Raw genomic sequence first — 23014 nt, forward strand, 5'->3', positions numbered from 1 at the left:
TGAGAAAAATCTGCAATAATAATGCTAATCAATGGGAAAGCCATATTCAACGTGGACTCTGGTCTAATTTTTTGAAACGCAGAACAGAGAGCCAATGAGAAGAGCGGACTCCGATAGAAGCACTCTCATTGGTCGCTGGGTTTCCTGATGACCAATCAACGCTCGCGATTTTGTAAACAAACATAAACAGCCTTGTCAGTCAACTTCAGTCAACTTGTCGCACTCACAATCAGCTGAATTGTGATAGTTTTAAGAGTTTTAAATGTTTTCTGCGTAAAAACAAGTGTAAATTATGGAGGAGTTTGACGAAATATTTCCTAATTTGCTGCAGAAAATCACACACAGCGGCAAAAAGCAGCTTGATCAGGAAAATATGAGGAAAATCGAAGAACTCATCAGGTAAAAGCTTCAGATTCTTTGTATGTTCACATAATTAACCGACATTATTTATCAGTTCTTCAGTTAAACATTGCAAACAAAGCCACCAACATATTATGAAACATTTGGAGAAAAAGCATGCTGAGGTTCGGTTCAGCACCCTTCTTGTCTGTGATCACCTAGTCAGGTAAAAAATGACTATGAATCTGTGGCTATATGAGTTTTTAAAAATTTATTCTATAGGTTTAGTAAAGTTTTCCGTAAAAACTTGATTGGAGAAGACCTGACTAACTTCCTGGAGCTCACCATGGGTACAAATAAATGCAGGCCTCTGCCTCCCCCGAAAAACGTGGCCAAAGATCTCCGCAGCCAAGCCATTTCGATTATTTACAAATGGCACGAGGATTTTGGAAAAGACTTTGTCGAGTTAGCAAATGCTTTTTACTATTTAAAAGACTGCATAAAGGTAGGTTTTGAATGATTGGGAGGTATTTTGCATTATATTATTGTGTTTGTTTCATTCAGGTTGATTTCAAAGCCATCGAGAAACAGAAAATTGCAGAAAAACTTAAGGCTGAGATGGAGCAGAAGCGTCTGGAGGAAAAGAAAGAGGAAAGAATGAAAAAGGCTCTCATGGAATTTAAAAGTTGGTTTTGTCAGAAATTAAAAAAAAATTTACTGTTCAAATATTTAGGTTTTTTTGACGAGGCGCAGAGGCTTTGCACTGAACTAGAAAACTGCATTTCCCTTCTGATCCCTCCGCCTGAAGACTTTTTCCTACCTTTAAATCCCGCAGACGCCATTAATTCCGAGCCAGGAACAAGTTCAGACTTGCGTTCGCACGGAATTGTCACGCCTGGAATTTCGATTCCAATCCATGTTTCAAAAGGTGTGCACTCGTTTAAAAATAATATAATTCTCATTACGAGCGCATTTTTCAGCTGTCCCTAAACTGGTGATTGATGAAGACAATCAGCCCATAGTCGAAAGCGCCCAGGAAATCTATAGCCAGCTGAATAAAGGCCATGTGAAGAGAGTTGCGTCTTGGACTGAAATTTTCTCTGATAACAGAGGTTTGCTTATTTATTTCATTGGAAAGTTTGACTAAAACATAAATCAAATACCAGATCATGCAGGCAAATTCCAGTCTTGCAAAGTGCTGAATGAGCAGCTGAAAAAGTGTCTCAATCAGTTTGAGGATCTGGGCCTGAAGAAGTCAAGAAGGGGCCAGTCAGGTAGTTAAATCAAATTTTGGTTGTAAAAAAGGCTATATTAATTGGAATTCAGTCAGCAGTGAGGAAGAAGACTTTGAAGAGGTCGAGCCCAAGGAGGGATATGAAGAGAAAGTGAAGGAAGACCTTCTCTCTGTCTTAATTGCAAAGAAGGAACTGAAAAAAGAAGAAAAGTCTGAACCAATAGTGAAACCTGTTGTGAAAAAGCCGAAGACCTGCGAGAAACCAGTTGAAAAAGTTTCGACCAACATAGAGGACTGGGAGAAAAAGCAGATTGAGTTGCCACCTGTCATCGTGGGGTAAATTATTTTCTTTTAATTAGTGAACCTACGCTGAACTTTTTTGTGCAGAACCAGGCCTGATAACAGCCAAGTTTGGATAAGCCCTGCATTTGAAGACGAGGAAGTCAAAGTTCCGGTGATAGAGAGCTGTCCGATAGACTACTCCCGCACCTTTGAGCCTGTCAAGTGGTCCTGCAGAGCTCCCTTGCCTAATGGAACTCTTTGTCCACGGCAAGATCGCATCAAGGTGACTTTTTACTCCGTTGATTATTAATAATGAAAAATTGTAGTTTATTTTGAACCTATTGTCATAAATGTGGAGACAGTATGAGGATTTTTTGGGATGAAATGAGCAACTGGGTTGTTTTCAGGAAGTTCAAAACATAATTTCAATTTTAATACTTATATATCACGTTAAAAAATTCATATGAATCTTGGAGCTCCCCGAGAAGAGAAAAATTGGAAAAATTAATTCAGGATTAAAATTTTGTGATGAAACTAACTCTTTGTATAAATGATAAGAACATTTTTGGACTAGAAAATCAATCAAAAATATTTTTGGGCTAAAAAATAAAAAAACCTGAAATTTTAAAAATAAAAAATTTAAATAATTTATCAATAGAATTGATTTTTTTTTCGAATATCTACAACTGCTGAAATTTGCACATGAAACCATATGGTAACTTGGACTCACCTAAAAAATATTATTCTTTAATAGAGTAGCAATCTGACTTATAGATATTCAACCCAATTAATCTCTATCGTAAAAACATTCTGAGGAAAATGATCAACAATTATCTAAATAATATGTTTGATGGCACTCAGTGTCCTTTCCATGGGAGAATTGTGCCCAGAGACGAGAGTGGAAAATGTGTGCGAGAGGAAGACGCAACCAGAGAACAGCTGATGAAGGAGCAGCATGAGAGGGAAAATCCAGAGTGGCAGGATCCGAAACTTCTGGCTGAACTTAAGGTGAATTTTTAATTTAAATCCTAATTGATTTAAATAAGTTCGTTTTAGAGAGCCACGGGCATTGATCTGGAAATGCCGAAAAAGGGAAAGAGGAGGAAAAAGCAACCGGAATTTCCTGGTCTAACGGATTTGTCGGCTAAAAAGGACTCGCCTAGGAAGCGTCTGGCTCGAAAAGTGCTAACAAAGTAACATTTATATTTTCTTTAATTATTGAGCCAAACTAAAATATGATTTGACTTTGATAGGTCTGAAATGAAACAGCTGAAATCTAAATTAGAGGTGGATTTTGAGGAGAAGAATAAGCAAGAGTTTTATGCCGGTTCAGATGAGTACGACAGCTAGCCAAGTTTTGTAGGAATGAATTTTCTAATGAAACACGCAGTATTTTGCTAAAACTCTCTTTCGACTCTTTCAAATTTAGCCTTTCATCCAGTATTTATTGATATCACCCAAGCAAATTACAAACTCGTTAAAATTAGAAATTAAATAATGTCGTCGAGGCAAGTTCTTTCTTTCGTTTCGTTCTCTCGTCAGTAGATACATAACTAAAATTACACTTATGGCAAACGTTCTTATTCACTAGCGGCTCCCCTGGAGCGGAAGTGGCCGGGCTTCCTGCCGGCTCGCTTCTTGATCAGCGAACTGACCAAACTCTCGGTGGTTTGCGCCTCGGGGGCGGCCGTGGAGGTGGTCGTGCTCGACGGGCTCGCCTCCACCTCGGGGCTGCTCGCTTCTGCCGTCTCCTCGCTGTTGGTGGCGCCGACCTCGCTTTCGGTTGAGGCCTTAGGCTCGGGGGTCGACGGGGTCAGCGGGCCGGGCCTCCTCGGACGGGCCAACAGCTGTCGCCTGCTCACGGGAGACTGCGCTGCCACGGGCTTTTTCGGCTTTTCCGTGACCACCAGCGCCGCGGGCCTCTTGCGCAGGCGGTTCAGGCCGGTTGGCGCCGCGGTCGAGATTTGTGCTTGAGTTGAATCCTCCTGTGGGATGAATAATTTTCAGTTAAAAACTACAAATTGAACATTTTTAATTAAATTATTTAAGTCATGGGAAATTTGGTACGATGATATCAAAACTATTTACTTAATTATTAAATTTTGTTAGTGTCACATCATCAAAGTTGTTAAAGAACCGTCTAAACCTCTTACAAATTAAGAGCTACCAAATTTTTGAACAGCTTAATTTAGAAGTTCAATGTCAGAAAAAATAGAACACCTATCAAAAGATTTCAAAGCCCTGTAAAAAATTAAAACAATCACAGTAAACTACTGTGATTTTTTAATTTTAATTTGGATTAATTCAAGCTAGGAAAAACGGCTGAAAATAAATTAATTCATATAAATAAGGCCTTGCCTGCGGAGATTGAGATGCTTCGGAAGAAGCCTCAACTGGGGCCTCGGGGGCGGACGCCTCTTCACTAGACTGTTCACTGGTGGCTGGGGCTGCTGTGGTCGTTGGCAGTCCAACCCTGTTTCTGCCCCTCAACAGCAAAGCTGGAGACCTAGGCCTAGAAATAAACCATAAATCCTCCATTTTTTCTGAATTCAATCCCGGATTTTGTACCTGCTAGCGATGGCTCTGGGCTTGGCAGTGGTGGTTGAGGTAGTGCTGGTGACGGAAGGAGCCGAAGGAGCCAGCTCGACGTTGATGGGCTCTCCTTCGGCGGTCGGATCCTCTTCAGGCTTCTCCTCAGCGGCGGTGGGTGCGGGGGCCCTGCTAGGGGGCCCTCTCCTCCTGGGGAAGTTGGGTCTGTGGATGGCGTTCTTGATGCTGTTCGGCCTGGTCTTGGTGGCAAAGGCGGGTGCGGCGTTGGCCACGGGGGCGGCGCTGTCCTTGACCACCTCCTCTTCAGGGGCGGCGGTGGAGAACGAAGAGGAATAGCCTCTCTGGCGGGTCCTCACCCTTCCGGCCGGGCTATGGCTCGGTTTCACCTGCGGCGCAGCAGCGGCCGGGGCTTCGGTCGTCAGTTTCCTGCTCCTGTTCTGGCTGATCGGTTTCCTGAGGGAGCCGCCGGCGCTTGGTCTAAGACGGCTGCGAGTGCGGGTCTCGGTGGTGGTCGGCGCTTCCGTGGTCGTGGTCGTAGTTGTCGTGGTTGAGGAGGGCAGCACGGTCGTCTCGGGCACTGTGGTCTCTTCGACTTCTTCGGTGGTGTTGACCTCGTCAGCCTGAGCGCTCTCAACCACTTCATTTGCCCTGGAATTAGGATATTTTTATTTTAAAATGATTTTCTACGAATGTCTTTGGAAAATATTTTTCTAAATTAATTTGGGACCATAAAAAATATTTACTTCGCTATATTCTAGAGAAAGATAAAATAAAAATGTTACCTTTCATCGTCGGCACTCTGGATGTTAGCGTAGAGAGCGGCCAAATCGTAAGCAGGCTTGCTTGGTTTGTCAGTGGCAGGAGCCTCAGTCGATTCCACCTCTGGGGCTTCAGTGGTGGTGGTAGTAGTGGTGGTCGTCGTCGTCGTCGAAGTGGTGGTCGTGGAACGAACGCGAGTCTTTGCGGGAGGCACGAAGGTCTCTTCGCGATGCGGAACGGCAATTTCCTCTGTCACAGCAGCAGAGTTGAAGCGGCTGCCGGATCCAGAGTTGGAGGTTTCGCCGGAGGCGGCGGCTCCAGTTCTGAAAGACTTGCTGTCCACCAGCTCCAGACTGGGGCGAACGCGGCCGGAGGATTCGATTTGGTGGCCTCCGCGAGGAGGGAACCTGGTGGCCACGGGCAGACGCTCCTCTTCGGGCTGCTCCTCGACTTCGGGCAGAGCGTGCTGCTGCCTTCCAGAGTGCCTGTTAAAATCCAATTTATTAAAATGCATAATTAATTTTAGATTTTTAATTACCTGATGGGAGTGTTGATTTCATTGACCAAGGGCACTTCGGTATGGTATTCGACGGGCTCAGCGCGGTGGTGTCCTCGAACCCTGTTGATGGTTGTGTACCTGTCATCCTCCTTCCTGAGGTGCTGGTTTCTGTCCGGGATGGGCTCGGGAATGTACTCCTGAGGGCTCTCAGTGGTGGTTGTGGTCGTCGTGCTGGTGGTCGAGGTTGTGGATGATGCGGGCTTGCTCAGGTCTTCCTCAAGATCGATAGATTCTGTTCAAAATCCGAATTATTATTTTGCAATTTTATTTTAAATTATTTAACTTGCCTCCTTCAGGGTTGGCTTCATCGTCATCGTAATAGTAAATATACTCGTATTCGTACTCCTGTCCATTGGCAGCTTTCTTGACGTTGATCCTGGACGACTGAGTCTGCGTTCCAGCGGCTTGCAGAGGCAGGTGGCTGCTCGTTCCCTTGGCGATGATGTCGTGGCCTTCGGAGGGCTTGCGGGATCCGGTCGACAGAATGTTGAACGGGGGCAGGTCGGGGAGGTTAGAGACAGCAGCCGTGTGCTGGGACTTGTCACTATATATGGTTACCGATTAGATTGTGTCACAGTGGCACAAAATCATTCACTTACATGCTTTGGAACTTGCCACTAGGAACAGTGAAAGTGTCTCCTCGCTTGCCCTCGAAGCTGGGTCTGTTGAGAAGGCCGATCTCGGCCTCAGACTTGAACTCGATCACTTCACTGGCAGCTTCTTCCTTGTTCTGACTAGACTCGTGATTGTCAGGCACGATTTTCACATTTTCCATCTTTTTCTGCTGCTCCTGCTTGAATATCCTGCCGTTGATATGCATCTCCTTGCTGATCACCACAGAAACCTCAGTCTGAACTTCCTCCTTGGACTTGAAATTTTGTACATAATCAATTAATAAAAAATTTATTTTTTTTATTCAATAATGAACCCACCTCGGTAGGAAGCTCGGTGTCGCTGGTTTCGTAAGCGTCTGTCTGGAAAGTGGTAGGAACAGTCGTTTCATCGTCACTGATGGTTGTCTGAGGAGCGGCAGTCGTGGTCGTTGTTTTGTTAACAATTTCAACGCTGGGGTTGCGTCCGCTCACGGCCGCCTTGAAGAAGACGTATTCCTCACCGGCCCTCGGCTCGGTGATCAACTCGACCTCCGGGGCAGCGACCACGGCGTGCAGGCAGCCCCACAGGAGGAAGCTACAAAAGAAGAATGATTCATTTAGAGATTTTCGAATGGAAAATGATGTCAGCGAAATTATTAAAAATCATTAATTGTTGAAAAATTGAGAAAAATCATGAAATATGGCAAAAAGTGCCGGTTTAATTTTTCCTTTTTTTAAATCGAAATTTATTTAATTGGTAAGGGAATTTACCACAGTATTCACTCAACATTTTTAGATAGATTGCAATGAGAGGAGGCGAAAAAATATTTCCAAACCCTTCAATTTTTTGATAAACTTTAATGTAAATTTTACTCGGTGCCTGATTTAAATTTTGAACGTACGTTCTATTGTCCTGAGAGTAAAAATCTTCAGTTTCACTTCAAAGCTTGTGCCAAACAATTTCAAATCAAGGAGAAGAATTTATTTATTTTTTCTTTTCTGCGCCTCTCTGCTTTCGCTGTCGCTATTGTATCAGCAGATTTTTATTGGCTAATTGAAAATTCAAGCGTGCCATACTAATAAGCCGTTGGCCTACTTTTGCCCTTGCGAGAGGGAAATTGCGAACAATATCATTGTATGTATTTATCCAGCGGCGGGAGAAAATATTTTAGGAGAAATTATTTGTGATGGAAATGTGATAAATTTGGCGGCACGGGAGACGGAGAAGAGACACGCAAGGCGGCTCATTAGTCAGCAGAGAAATTTGATAGATTCCAATCTGCGCCCACCGGCCGGCCAGCCGGTTTTCCTATTTCTAGTGCCGTGTGCGATCACGCGCTCGCGTCTCATTTTTCACAATCAAGTCCGTCGGCCGAGCGCGTTTGTCATATTTATTGCCGATTTGTGTCAAAAGAGATGCCGAGGAGGAGAGTGAGTTTACTTTCATCAGCCAAACAAAGCTGCTGATTTATTTAATCTCTCTCTCTCTCTCGCTGAAGTGGTCACCGGCGGACTGGCCAGGCCGGACCAACTTTCGCTCATAATAAAAATGAAAGGCTTTCTGGCTAAGGAGCGATTTCAACCTGAAGGCCAAGTTCAAGGTTAAACAGCAGCGCCGAAGGAAGAAGTGAAATTCTGCGCTCGGAAATGCCATCCGCGATTAATTTTTCGTCTCGTCCACACCTGCAGAGGCGTTTATTAGGAAAGTTGCCCGCCTCACTGAGCACACGCACTTACTTCTTGTGCATACCATTAGAGTACAGAGCGAGCACGCGTGTCCGCGAACAGAAAGTGGAAAACTCGCGTTTGGACATCCATCTTCTACGACTCTTTGCTACAAATTTGCTTTTAATTATAAGAGACGTCCAAAGCCGGATTGCTCCATCGTGACTTACATCGAGCGTGAAAGTTCCTAAAATTCTTCTCGGTACGCCAAAACTCGGCGGGAAAATGTTTTATACAATTTTTAATTAATACGCATACAGAATAAATTGGGTCAAATGAAATGAAGTGAATCAATTGGCAATGCTGCCTCTCGTTTGAAAAAGGAGAAGAGGTTAACGCTGATATTATGTATGCACGGTTCAGTGGAAAGTCAAGATCGCCCGCTTTCGTTTGTGTGAAACACGAATTGAAAAAGGCACTGCGTTCGTCCTTAAGAGAAATACTGGTTCTCAAGAAATTAGCATTAGTGCGAAGAAGCCAAATGCTAAAATTTGCACTTATACAGAGAAAGTGACAAATTTTTATTCCATTTGAAAAATAAGTTATATTATCTCGTACACACCCCACGTGACATTTGATCTAGAAAAAAAACTGACTGACCTCCGCGTCGTTAATGAGGCGATCAAAACGAGTGAGTAAATCCCAAAGGGCGACATTATTTATTGCTCGCCAATATTGAAACGAGCAGGAACTTACGCAACGCGTTTTTAAAATTCAAAGGACAACCTGTGGCGTGAGGCAATTTTCTCAGAACCGAATATTCGGTTTGCCAAACTGCTCAATAAATAAATAATTGCATAATCCAGGAAGCGTTTTCTCTGTTTGCACGTCCATATGGCCGCAACGCCTCTTTTCATTTTAAATGTCTCATCATCGCACAATGAATAAGCGGCAGACAGGCTGCAAATGCCAAATTAAACGCGGTGAATGTAACTGGCTGAGAATTGGGACGACGCGGTGTCACTGACAATGAGCATCCTATTCTCTGTTGCCACACACACACACACACACACACACACACACACACACACACACACACACACACACACACTCGCTCCTAAACCTAAATTAAACAGTTTAACAAAACTCTGGCACTGCTTTTTGTCGAGACACTATCTATTTAAATAGTTCGTGGATGAAAAAATATTTGAACGGCCTTGAGATATAGCTGCAATCTAGATTCTCATCTCTGCTGAATGAGAGGAATCTCCCAAGAACAAAAATAGATTAATGCACTCAGGAAAATTGAAAAAAATGCTCTAAAAAAATTAATATCCCTTTTCAACATGTAGTAAATTTGTAAATTAAAGATCATTATGCAACCTGTGCAACACAAGCGCCTATGGGATTGCCTACCTTATCACCAGGGTAGATTTTTAAACTGCATTTTTCGAATTTAAATAATCCTCACCATTCACCAATAAAAGTTGTTGCGTAAGAGTGGGGCGAATCCGAATTTCACCTCAAAAGAAAGAAGAGAGAGGACACTTTCCATTTCTATATACCATCCGGTTATTTGCATCTGAATGCATCTCCACGCCGTTACTCAACAATTGAATAATGGATTAGAAAATGCCGCGTCGTCACGCCTGAAGGTGGCGAAGAATTATTAAAATTAAAAAAAATAAAAAATACGAAGACTTGGAGAGTGTGACAAATAATTTCGCTGCTGGCACCTGTCCAGCAGGATGAAGCGACTCTTTGCGCGAGTGGAAATACATGGAACAAGAGAGAGTGAGAAAGGGTGTGAAGATCCTAGCTGGCAAGATTGACCTACTCAGATCACTTTCTCAACGCGAGGCAGCCGCGGAGGAGAGTAGCAAGCAAGCAAGCAAGCGCACAGCACAATCGGCTGGATTAAAATCGTATAATAATGGCATTCACCTTGCACGCGGCAACAGAGAGCATCTCACTCAGGCAGCGGCGCCAACCGCAGCAAAATTGGCAAACGGAACTAAAGGTGCGCAATTTCACCTGCGAGATTCTTGCTAAGTACGTGTGGGTGAGCCTCGAGAGAAAATATTATTCGCGAACGCAAGATTTTTTCGCACGGAATTGCACGCTCTAATGAAATATTGCGCGATTATTCAACAATAAAGAATGAGTCTACGCGTCGCTTTTTATAATCACCTTGTTCCGTGTTTTGCAGCATGAAAATTGTGATGAAAATTGGAAGAAATTGATGAAAGGTTATCTGATGAAATAATAATCTTTTTAAAAGGGCAATTTTGAGGTTAATTTTATCTGGCCATGACGATCCTCTCCTCATACAAAATCAGGTGTATATTTCAGAGATTTAAAAAAGAGAGAAAATAAGAAAACGACGGGCATTTTAGATGGAATTTATAAGGAGTAAAAACAAATTAAACTCTTAAAATCTACGTACATTCCGAGAAAATAATTATGTTTAAAGATTTTGTACAGAAATATTGTTTAAACTTATTTAGGTATTTTTATCTGTTAAGATGGAGCTAAAAATCCAATTTTCTTCGCAAGAGATTTTACGGACTAAAAAATGTTGAAGTCATTAAATAGGAAAATAAATCTCTAATTAGAAGCATTAATCATTAATTGCTCGGACAATATTATTCCTCTTAGAAATTTGCTTTTTATTTTTAAAAATTTTTGTTAATTCTATTTTACTCTAATAATTTAACTACTCTAGCTCTTTTCTTGGTGGGCATATCGACAGTTTCAGTTTCGCCAAAATCATCCTTTGGGGAATTCCTGGAAACTGCTGCCCGCGAACGAAGAATTCACGTCGTGTCTTGCCCTTGAAGGCGTGTTTCGTTTTCTCCGAGAAATGACGTGATGCTCCGTTTTTGCCCGTCTGCTCCTTTCTTCGAGCGGACCATTTCGAAGAAAAGCGTCCTTTCTCGACTATAAATAATAAATTTCGCATCAGGCGCAACAAACTCGGGTCCATTGTCCTCTGGCTACTTGGGCAGCAGTAAAACAAAACAAAAATCGGCCGGTCTGTCTGACTGTTCTCTTGTGCGGCGAACGGGTTTCCAAGCGCCGCAGAAAATGAAAGTGCTCTCGGCGGCACATTCCAGCCGCTTGTCACATTTTATATATATATATGCATGCACAGCTTTGTGCTTTCGTTCAAATCTCCGTCGCGATATCGATACATGCAGCCGCAGTATTCATTCCGCCGTGAGTGCGGCCGCGATTAACTTTCGTGTATCGGATGGGAAAAAATAGAGAAAGACCCGCCGGAGAAAATGCTCATTAGATTGCAGCGCAAAAAGAGCCGTGTGACTCATAAGGTAAAAATTTACGCAATACTGATTGATAAGTGCCGTTTGCTAAAAGTGGCGCCGCCCTTTCGATTTGTGTCAAGTATTTTTATTCTGACCGCGGCAAGCTTTCCAGCAGGCCATTGATAACATCATTAGGTTTTATTTAGTTTGTTTAAAGGGAGTAAATCAGAAAATAATTGTAATTTTAAAATATTTCTAATTGTGTCAGTGATGGGAATTTTTGCTTAAGAAAAAGGAAAGTGTTATTATATCACGTGTCACCAAAAAGAATGCGAAACGGAAGCAGGTAATAAAGGCCTACCTAAAAAACTGTTGGTGTGTCAAAAATTAAACTCCGAAAATTGCGTCTGTACACGGAAAGTTGAGGTCGTATACACATTTGCACTCTCACTTTTACCGCACAATCGACAAACATGAAGCACTGAATGGCGTCCAAGTGAAAAGAGCGTGCTTAAACGTACTTAATTAGCTATTTTTGGGCACGCTGCCGCTTTTCGGAGCAGGAAGAACGGCATCTGCGAAAACCACTTTTCTCCTCTTTTAATATTCAAGCTGCTGCTGCTCGGCAAATAATTATGTTTTGGTTCACTTTTCATTCGCCGGTCATTATTAAATTCGCTCCAGTTCGTGCTGTCCGCGCACGTCGCGGCTTAAAAAGTAGCAAGAGGAGCAGAGAAGCAGCTTTCTTTTAGCATTTGGACTAAAATTTACCGCTTGAGCGTGCAATGAGTTTTTGATTTGTATGATCCACATTCGCCGGAATAAGTTGCCGCATCACTCCCTCTCGCGAAGATGCTGTCTCACTGCGTGCAGGTTTATTACATTTCTAATCTTTGAAAATATTTTAATTTTTAGGAGGCTTGGAATTAAATTAAATAAAAACTGTCTTGATTAACCGATTTCCCTGTCAGTGAGAGCAATTACATCGATGAGTGCCACTCACTCTCGGCAATATCCAATTGCGAATAATTGCAGGCGTTGCATGCGTACGACAGGAGTAGAATAAATGCGGTACTTACGCGGTAACAAGCATTATGCGGCTTGTGGTTGTGCAAGCAGTCAGAGTTGACGGCGTCCGAGGTGCATCCAAGAAAAATGGGAGGCCGGCGCCGAGTGCCCGCAGAGGAAAAGCAAAACGTTCACCGCCGACTCACTGAAACGCACTCCTCGGACGGATGCTGAGGCTGCAATATGTCGCGCGCGCCTTCACTCTCTCCTTTTATATGACCACTTCACTTTGACCCAAATTCTCGCAGCTCGCTGCCTCCAGATTGGATGGATATATGCATTTACCTGAGCTCTCCGCCCGCCCGCCTCCCGCTCGCTCGCTCGCTGCGCTGCTCAGCGGCTCCACACTCGCGTTGCCACTGCGTCCACATTCCGCGGGGATGCAAAACACACTCCTCGACGCTAAATGAAAAAAAGGGTTCGCAAAGTTGTTTGTTATTTTTAGGAAAAAATAAAAACAGCTAATTAAAAGTTTTCTTTCTTTCCAAACAATTTAAAGTTTATAGAAATTTGTTTTCAAATTTAGGAATTTTTAAAGACAGAAAAGTTTCAATGAAATATTTAGGCTTACAAATTTAAATTCAAAGCTTAAACCTGGAAATAAAAGTTTTACTGGCTGAAAATGTTGTCAGAAAAATAGAGTGTAAAATATCTAAATAAAATTTCACAGATTTGATATAAAATTTATCCAAAAATGTTTTCTTCTTGTGACTGGTCCAAAGCAGAGGACATTAATTTCCGCAAAAAATTTACAAAATTACAAAATGCAATGCTAAAGTTCTCCAATTTTTTTTTAAATACTGCTGTGAAAGATCCATTTTATTTAAATTTATAAAAGGTCAAAAATAGTACTGGACAGTCATTTTGTCACTTGTCCACCCTTTTGCCAACCAACACTTCAAATTCATGCAAATGGACAGAATATTTAATTCTCACTTTTGCGGCATAGATTCGTTTAAATATTATTTTGTCTTATTTATAAAACATAATCACAATTTTTCGTAACATCATAGGATTTTTCATCAATTCATAACCTCCAACTTTGGAATGTTCTCGATGGAGATGATGGATCTTGCTCGTGAAAGACTTCTCAATTTACATCAATAAATGAATTATCTTAACTGATCTTGAATAAATTATAGGTTCGCTTTACTATCATGTCAGAAGGTCACCAGCTTTTGCAACAATTTCGAGTTGATGAAGCTTTAAAGCTTTTTCTCCAAATAGTATTTTCGAGATTTTATTCAGGAAAATTTATTGAGATCCAGTAAAATTAAAGCAGGTGTAAATAAATACAAAGTGCATTTACATATATGGAAAATATCACTAGTCTTTTGTAAAAATATTCCCTCTTAATTTGGCTTAGTCAAAAGTAAAAAGGAATTGGATGAATAATACCTACGGTGATTTTTGTGGATCTTTGCATCAAATCATATTTTGCATTTACGAAGGAACTGTGGAAAATATAAAATATTTACACGAATTTTAACAGCATTGATTTTGATTATTTACCGTTGTACCCTATGCGAATGAGGAAGAATTCAAACAAGTCGTCTTCATTCAAGTACTCAGAAATGATACTGGAAAATATTTGTCGTGCCATTTGAATTGAGTGCCTGGAAATGAGAAAACTTGGTTGCATTCCCTAAAAAGAGGAGAATTTACGGAATTTTTATGCTTCAGTGCAAAATCCTAATATTGACGCTTTAAAAAATACTAAAGGCAAACATACTGCACTCTGTATAAGACTTAAAATTTTGCAATCAATTCATATTCTTTCAGGAAAATATGTTATGCAATTTTCAAAAATTTCACATTTATTGTCTCATCTAAGAGAGTTGTTTATTGATTTAGCTCCTGCTCAGATGGATAAGGTTGAATGAAAATCTTTTGGTCTGTATGAGTGCGTGCAGGATTTATTTTTGTATATAACGGAAAACAGATTTTCTTTAATATGTAGTTTTGAAGTACCTGGAATACTAGGTACAGCTCCTTCCATATGGGTTTTTGAACCACTCCATTGGAAAGAGGACACTCTAGTGAACTGTAAAATTGGTAAAAGTTGTCATCTCTAAATTTTAAAACTGCTTTGTTTGTGAATTGTAGAAACTAGGGTTCTCTCGGTGCTCGAAGGGCTGATTAAAATGATGGTCAATCTGGGGATTCATCGTTGTCCCTCTCTGATCCTGACGAATCGCTCGCGCCATCTCCGAAACCTAAAAACGCAATTAATCATTAAATTAATTAAAATGTTATTGGTTTAGATGAACTGATTTATATTTATGTTAATTAATTAATGCCGATTTACCCTCATCGAGTGCGTTGTGCGGGTCAGCCTGTCCTTCTTCAACTCCACAGGTCAAAGGTTCGGGCGAAGATGATCTTGCATTCGTGCTTCGGTCAGCAGAATTGGCCTCTGGCACATCACAAATCTGTTGAATAAAATTACTTTTGAAAAATTCATTTGTTGAGCATTTGTCACTCACGCTCAGTCTGCTAAGTCGCACATTCAGAGCCTCTGGAACGTCACGAATCTGTCGAATAGAATATTGAAAAAACCGTACTATTTATCATTTCCCTCTTACCATCAGGCTCCAATATAGTTGTATTCTAATATCTCTCATAGCATAGGTCACGAGAGATGGCAGAGGGTTGAAACTTATTTGTCCAATTGTCGCCATTATCTGGTTCGCCGACGAAAAAGCCAAGGCCGGCATACCTGATGAAGACATGATCTTAGTCAAATATCTTGCCACACGATTTTATGCAACCAACATTGCATTTTTAATAACAAAACAATTTAAATTGTAAAGCAATCGATAAAGATTAATTTTTAAAATCGACGGGCTCATCTACAATCAGATTTTTAAATAACTTATTATCTCACTACTATCTTGACGTATGAATGCTCCGTATGTGATCTCATTTATGCTTCGATCAAGAGGGTCGAAAATCCATGCCGATTCTACTGCAGTCATGCGCCCGTCATGCAGATGAATTGTGCGACATTGAACGATCAGCATCAGGTAGCGTTGAAATGGCAACATCATCATAGAAGATCCAGAATAAAGCGCTTGTAGTGCTTCAGAGACCACTCGCAGGACTAAAATATTACAGTGACTATAGCTTTTATATTTTTGATTTTACCGTTTCATATTTTAACCTGTTTGATTTTAATTTTTCCAAATTATAAAGGAAGTTAAAAAAGGTCAACTTACTAATTATATCCTGGAAACTTCCATCTCCCTGCGAAATTTTTACAAAGTGGAAAATTGAAAACATGTTTGAAAATTTTGTTAACCTTAAGACAACTCACAATTTCTATACAATCGTATCCTATGCTCACGACCTGATGCCCATGTACCGCCATGAAGTTATCCCTAACCATAAAAATATTAAAATTGTATAACAAAACTTAATTTCTCGTCTTACAAAGCTGAAGGCTGTTGTTCTTGGGGATCTTCTTCATCAGACGATTCGTCCTGCTGTCCTGGTGCAAGGCTGTCCTCCGAACTCTTCTTTCCCATGGCACGACAAAAAACGTCCTTATATAGCAACTTAAGTTGTGCTGGACGAGCGTCAAGAATTTGTCCTGTGCGCGGAGAGAGTTCAGGTGAAGAACGACTCCTCAGTCGATCCTGTGCAAGAGTGATTTTTCTGTGTGCGAGTTGAGAAGAACGAGGGTAGGAGCGATTATGTTATTCCACATATTCAGTCTGGATCTCGAATTTTTCACGTTTTCCTACGCATCAGACATTCCATGGCTCTTTCTGAAATGGAATTCGCTGGAAATTGCTTTGTGCGAAATTCAAATATTCCAAATCTTCTTGCGTTGTATTCATTTGCTACATGCCAAAGATATTTTCGTATCCTGCTCCTGAATAGTTTCAGCGACCTTTTTTAGCATCATTAAATCAATTTTTGATTTACAGTAAGAATGATAACTCATAAAATGGGAAAAATGATTTCAAAAAATCCTATAAAAATTTCACCGTTTTGTGACCGGTAAAACGGAAATGAAGAAATTATTATGCTTTTGCATCCCGAGGGACAAAAATAATTAAATAATGCTTGATAAATTTCATGCAGAGTTAGTAAAAAATTTCACATTTGCTGTGCTAAGAGAGTTGAGAGTTTCTTTTGATTTAGCTCCTGCTCGGATTGATACTGTTAAATGAAAATCTTTCGGTCTGTATCAGAGTGTGCATAATTTATTTGTATATAACAGAAGACAGATTTTTTTAAAAAAGTTTTGAAGTAACTGGAATACTAGGAACAGCTCCTACCGTATGGGTTTAAAAGCAAACACATATGGGTTTTTGAGCCACACTTCATTTGAAAAAGGACACTCTGTTGAATTGTAAAATTGGTAAAAGTTCTCATGTCTAAATTTTAAAACTGCTTTGTTTGCGAATTGTAAAAACAGGTTCTCTCGGTGCTCGAAGGGCTGATTGAAATTATGGCCACTCAGGAGTTTCATCGTTTTCCCTATCTGCTCCTGACGAATCGCTCGCGCCATCTCCGAAACCTAAAAACGCAATTAATCATTAAATTAATTAAAATATTATTGGTGTAGATGATTGATATATTTGTTAATTAGTTAATGCTGATTTACCCTCATCGTCGTGCGGGTCAGCCTGTCCTTCTTCAACTCCACAGGTCAAGATGATCTTGCATTCGTGCTCCGGTCAGCAGAATTGGCCTCTGGCACATAGCAAATCTGTTGAATAAAATTACTTTTGAACAATTCATTAGTTGAGCATTTGTCACTCACGCTCATTCTGTTAAGCTGCACATTCTGAGCCTTTGGAACGTCACGAAACTGTCGAATAGAATATTGAAAAAACCGTACAATTTATCATTTTTCTCTTACGATCCGGTACCGATGTCGTACTGCAATATCTCTTGTAGCAGGGATCACGAGAGGTGGATGAGGGTTGAAAATCATTTGTCCAATCGGCGTCATTGCCTGGCTCGCCGACGAAAAATCCAAGGCCGGCACAACTGATGAAGACATGATCATAGTCAAATATCTTGCTACACGATTTTATGCAACCAACATTGCATTTTTAATAACAAAACAATTTAAATTGTAAAATAATCGATAAAGATTAATTTTTAAAATTGACTGGCTCATCTACAACCAGATTTTTAAATAACTTATTATCTCACCTCTTTCTTGACGTATGAATGGTCCGTATCTGATCTCATTTATGCTACGATCAAGAGGGTTGAAAATCCATGCCGAAGTTACCACAGAAATGCGCCCATCACTCAGATAAACTGTGCGCCGTCGAACGATCAGCATCAGGTGGTATCGTTGAAATGGCAACATCATCATAGAAGATGCTCTAACTCCAGAAATAAGTGCTTGTATTTCAGGAATACCTTGAGCAAATACTGTTGACAGAAAATTCCCATCATTGATCACTCGCAGGCCAAAAAATTTCTGGAATTAGTTTTAATTTTTCTATTTGATCACTTTAATTTTGCTATTTTCTATTTCAACCTGTTAAATTTAAATTTTTTCCAAATTATGCAAAGAAATTTAAAAAGTTCTACTCACTTCGAATTTCCCGCAGACTCAAGGCATAGACTGCTCTAGTTCTGGCTCTGAGCACTCTTTTCATTCTACCAATAAGACGAGCCACTGTGACAGAAAATTTCCACCATGACTCACTTGCAGCACAAAAATTACTCTGACTATAGTTTTATTTTTTTTGTTATTTCGTCACTTTGATTTTATTATTTCATATTTTAATATCTCCAAATTATATAAGTTAAAAAGTTCTACTCACCCAAAATTTCCTGCTCACTGATGGCATGGGTTGCTCTAACATTGAACACTTTTGATCGCAATTCAGCTTTAATCTGATTAATAACTGTCGACAGAAAATTTTCATCATGGCTCGCTTGCACGCCAAAAAATTACTGAGACAATAGTTTTTATATTTTTTTCGGTCATTTTGATTTTACAATTTCATAATTTATCCTGTTTACTTTGAATTTTATCAAATAATAAAGAAGGTTTTTAAAAATAATGTTCTACTTACGACACATTTCACGCGAACTGATGCGTCCTGCTCTCTGCGAAATTTTTACAAAGTGGAAAATTGAAAACACGTTTGAAAATTTTGTTACCCTTAAAATAACTCACATATTGTGGAGAATCACAAACTAAGCTCAACCGAAGCATATATGCCGCTATGAAGTTACCCCTGACCCTATATAACAAATATTAAAATTGTAAAACATAATACCCAATTTATATCTTCTTACAAAGCTAAAGGCTGTTGTTCTTGGGCATCTTCATTAGACGATTCGTCCTGCTGTCCTGGTTCGCGGCCGTCAGCCGAACTCTGCTCCTTTTCCATGGCACGACAAAAAACGTCCTTAGCAACTTAAGTTGTGCTGGACGAGCGTCAAGAATTTGTCCTGTGCGCGGAGAGAGTTCAGGTGAAGATCGACTCCTGAGTCGATCCTGTGCAAGAGTGATTTTTCTGTGAGCGAGGGTAGGAGCGATTATGTTATTCCACATATTCAGTCTGGATCTCGAAATTTTCACGTTTTCCTACGCATCAGACATTCCATGCCTCTTTCTGAAATGGAATTCGCTGGAAATTGCTTTGTGCGAAATTCAAATATTCCAAATCTTTTCTTGCGTTGTATTAATTTGCTACATGCCAAAGATATTTTCGTATTCTGCCAATTTCCAGCGACTTTTTTAGAATGAAAGCATTATTTGATAACTCATAAAATGCAAAAGATGATTTAAAAAATCCTCTTAAATTCTTCAAAGCTTTCGTGACCGGGAAAACGGAAACGAAGAAAATATTATACTTTTGCATCCCGAGGGACCAAAATCATTAAATAATTCTTGATACATTTCATGCAGAGAAACGTTAGTAAAAAATTTCACATTTGTCTCTGTTTCTATTATTGATTTAGCTCCTGCTCAGATGAATACTGTTAAATGAAAGTCTTTTGGTGTGTATGAGTGTGTGCAGGATTTATTTGTGTATAATGGAAGACAGATTTCCTTTAACAGTTTTGAAGTAACTGGAATACTAGGTACAGCTCCTTCCATATGGGTTTTTGAACCATTCCATTGGAAAGAGGGCGCTCTGGTGAATTGTAAAATTGGTAAAAGTTGTCATCTGTAAATTTTAAAACTGCTTTGTTTGCGAATTGTAAAAACTGGTTCTCTCGGTGCTGGAAGGGCTGATTAAAATGATGGTCAATCTGGGGATTCATCGCTGTCCCTCTCTGATCCTGACGAATCGCTCATGCCATCTCCTAAACCTAAAAACACAATTAATCATTAAATTAATTAAAATGTTATTGGTTTAGATGAAAGTAGAACTGATTTATATATTTGTTAATTAATTAATGCCGATTTACCCTCATCGAGTGCGTTGTGTGGGTCAGCCTGTCCTTCTTCAACTCCACAGGTCAAAGGTTGGGGCAAAGATGGTCTTGCATTCGTGCTTCGGTCAGCAGAATTGGCCTCTGGCACGTCACAAATCTGTTGTAAAAAATACTTTTATGAAAAATTCATTTGTTGAGCATTTTTCACTCACGCTCAGTCTGTTAAGTTGCACATTCAGAGCCTCTGGAACGTCACGAATCTGTCGAATAGAATATTGAAAAAGCCGTACTATTTATCATTTTTCTCTTACGATCAGGTACCGATAATGTACTGCAAAATCTCTTGTAGCAGGGATCACGAGAGATGGCAGAGGGTTGAAACTTATTTGTCGAATCGGCGTCATTCCCTGGCTCGCCGACGAAAAATCCAAGGCCGGCACACCTGATGAAGACATGATCATAGTCAAATATCTTGCTACACGATTTTATTCAACCAACATTGTATTTTTAATAATAAAACAATTTAAATTGCAAAACAATCGATAATTATTAATTTTTAAAATTGATGGTAACAACCAGATTTTTAAATAACTTATTATCTCACCTCTTTCTTGACGTATGAATGCTCCGTATCTGATCTCATTTATGCTTCGATCAAGAGTGTCGAAAATCCATGACGAAGTTACCACAGAAATGCGCCCCTCACTCAGATAAACTGAGCGACGTCGAACGATCAGCATCAGGTATCGTTGAAATGGTAACATCATCATAGAAGCTGCTCTAACTCCAGAAATGAGCGCTTGTATAGGAATACTTTGAGCAAATACTGTTGACAGAAAATTCCCATCATTGATCACTCGCAGGCCAAAAACATTTCTGGGACTAGTTTTTATTTTTTTATTTGATCGCTTTGATTTTACCATTTCCTATTTTAACCCGTTAAATTTCAATGTTTCCAAATTATGCAAAAAAAAAGTTAAAAAGTTCTACTCACTCTGAATTTCCCGCAAACTGACGGCATAGGCTACCATACTAACTGCTCTTTCATAAATGAACTGTTGTTGCACTCTAGCAAAAGCAAGATTAGCCGCTGTCGACAGAAAATTTCCATCATTATTAACTTGCAGGCCAAAAATTTATGTAACTGTAGTGTTTATTATTTTATTTGGCCACTTTTATTTTACCATTTCATATTTTAACCTGTTAAATTTTAATTTTTTCCAAGATATATAAAGAAAAAGTTTAAAAGTTCTACTCACTCAACAATCTTTGCGCACTGATGTAATGTTGGAATCCCTGCAAAAATTAAAAATCAGAAAAATTAAAAACATGTTTGAAAATTTTGTAACTCTCAAGATAACTCACATTTTGTAGAGAAGCATGTGTTATGATCACGATCTGATGCCTGACCCTAACCATAAAAATGTTAAAATTGTAAAAAATTAATGCTTCATTCCCTTCTTACAAAGCTAAAGGCTGTTGTTCTTGGGGATCTTCTTCATTAGACGATTCGTCCTGCTGTCCTGATGCACGGCCGTCATCCGACCTCTGCTCCTTTTCCATGGCACGACAAAAAACGTCCTTAGCAACTTAAGTTGTGTTGGACGAGCGTCAAGAATTTGTCCTGTGCGCGGAGAGAGTTCAGGTGAAGATCGACTCCTGAGTCGATCCTGTGCAAGAGTGATTTTTCTATGCGCGAGTTGAGAAGAACGAGGGTAGGAGCGGTAATGTTATTCGAAATATTCAGGTTGGCACTCGAATTTTTCACGTTTTCCTACGCATCAGACATTCTGTGACTCTTTTTAGAGTGGAATTCGCTGGAAATTGCTTTGTGCGAAATTCAGATATCCCAAATAATCTTCTTGCGTTATATTCATTTGCCACATGCCAAAGATATTTTCGTATCCTGCCTATTTTCAGCGACTTTTATTGAGAAAAAATCATTATTGGAATATATACATTAAGGGGAAAAATGAGCTCAGAAAATCCTATACAGATTTTCACAGCTTCATGACCCGGGAAAACGGAAACGAAGAAAATATTTTCAATAGTTTTCTAAAAATATCATCTGTTTTAAATTAAGAAGAAAGCATCTAAAATTTTAGCTTTGCAAAGTAGTATTTATTTACCGTTGTATGCGAATGAGAATGAAAATTAAAATAGAGAGGGATTTCAAAGATATAATTTGATCAATTTAATAAAATAATTATTATTAATAATAAATGGTTTGTGAGGTGTATCGTTTTTTCATTGGCGTGTCACTACATAATTTTTTTCCTTTTAAAATTACTCACTACCTTTGGAATTCTTATCATCGTTGTTGCAGCGTTTACTTGGCAAATTATGCTAAAATTAAATATAAAAAATACAAATTTTCTACTTGTGACGGAACACTGTTGAAATTTTAGATTTTCAACATTTACACATTTTATTTTGAATTTACGTTGATCCCGTTCGATAACCTTGTCCAGTCACTTGGCTCAGTTGGCCAGGTTTTGTCGATGGCAAGAAAAAAATCCGCCCAGAAAAAGTTAGGAATGCGTGACGTGATGTTTATTTTTTCAAAAAAGAATATAATTCAGATTTCAAGGTTTCATGTCCCAAATGTTCTAGGGAGTGTTTTCAGCAGATGAATATTCCGCCGTTGATTATGTTATCCAATCAGGGTATTTCAGAATAAAGCGTGACATTTTTCAAATATCTCATTCGAATTTTTTTCAAATATTTGGCATTGGGATCTTCAGCTAGCATGAGGAATAATAATACTGAACAGCTACTGTTTTAAGTACATGAATTTTTGGTAATGCGTCAATCATCGATTTAATTTGCTTAAAATTATCGCAAAGGATAGAGTATTTTGCAGATTCCTCCTCTCCATTCTAATAATCATTCTCACAGAGCCACTTTTAGGTCAGCAGTAAAAATTACTCCAGCGAGTCGCCTTTGAGCATTCAAGTGTTCATAACTAATTTGCTTGTCCTAGTTGGTGAAATTCGCTCGCGGAATGAGTTATTTGCTAGAAAACGAAACAAATGAAAACATCGTTAGCTACGTGGATCAAAGGGAAATTTCGAAGACCACCCTCGAATGCAGCAGATTGATGAGACTACATCTGTTCAATTTAAACTCTAAAATATAAATTGTTTCAACTCTATCATCACTAATCGCCTGTTTCAACTAAGTTTTATTAAATATACAAAAAAATTTAATCCAGCTGAAGGTAATCTTAATATGAATAGCAAAAAAGGAAACGTCATTTTAAATTTTGCAATTTTTACTAATTAATTAAGCATTGTTATTGTGTTGAAATTAGATTCGGTTATACATATTG

The 23014-nt window shown here is 39.5% G+C and overlaps 2 protein-coding genes and 1 long non-coding RNA gene across 3 annotated transcripts; 1 reads left to right on the forward strand and 2 right to left on the reverse strand.

Annotated features, from left to right (window-relative positions):
• The first annotated feature begins 206 nt into the window (after positions 1–206).
• On the forward strand, positions 207–3263 carry LOC135941024 (UV-stimulated scaffold protein A-like). Its single transcript, XM_065486227.1, has 12 exons — positions 207–399; positions 455–565; positions 622–844; positions 904–1024; positions 1073–1267; positions 1320–1451; positions 1506–1613; positions 1666–1909; positions 1961–2138; positions 2717–2863; positions 2912–3048; positions 3109–3263. Exons 1-12 carry the CDS (start codon positions 293–295, stop codon positions 3203–3205), a joined length of 1800 nt encoding a protein of 599 aa, XP_065342299.1. The 5' UTR covers positions 207–292; the 3' UTR covers positions 3206–3263.
• LOC135941022 (mucin-5AC-like) lies at positions 3248–12509 on the reverse strand. Its single transcript, XM_065486224.1, has 9 exons — positions 12327–12509; positions 6656–6911; positions 6323–6591; positions 6011–6267; positions 5703–5955; positions 5188–5649; positions 4424–5053; positions 4214–4367; positions 3248–3840 (listed from the first exon to the last, which is right to left on the reverse strand). The coding sequence occupies exons 1-9, from the start codon at positions 12338–12340 to the stop codon at positions 3436–3438; spliced, it is 2700 nt and encodes an 899-aa protein (XP_065342296.1). The 5' UTR covers positions 12341–12509; the 3' UTR covers positions 3248–3435.
• A 7257-nt stretch (positions 12510–19766) lies between these two features.
• LOC135939047 (uncharacterized) lies at positions 19767–20127 on the reverse strand. The gene is made up of 3 exons (XR_010574711.1): positions 19995–20127; positions 19896–19943; positions 19767–19840 (listed from the first exon to the last, which is right to left on the reverse strand). It is a non-coding gene; the product is annotated as an uncharacterized LOC135939047 (long non-coding RNA).
• Between the last annotated feature and the right edge of the window lie 2887 nt (positions 20128–23014).

The sequence above is a fragment of the Cloeon dipterum genome, chromosome 3 (genome assembly GCF_949628265.1).
Source record: "Cloeon dipterum chromosome 3, ieCloDipt1.1, whole genome shotgun sequence".
NCBI classification, from domain to species: domain Eukaryota; kingdom Metazoa; phylum Arthropoda; class Insecta; order Ephemeroptera; family Baetidae; genus Cloeon; species Cloeon dipterum.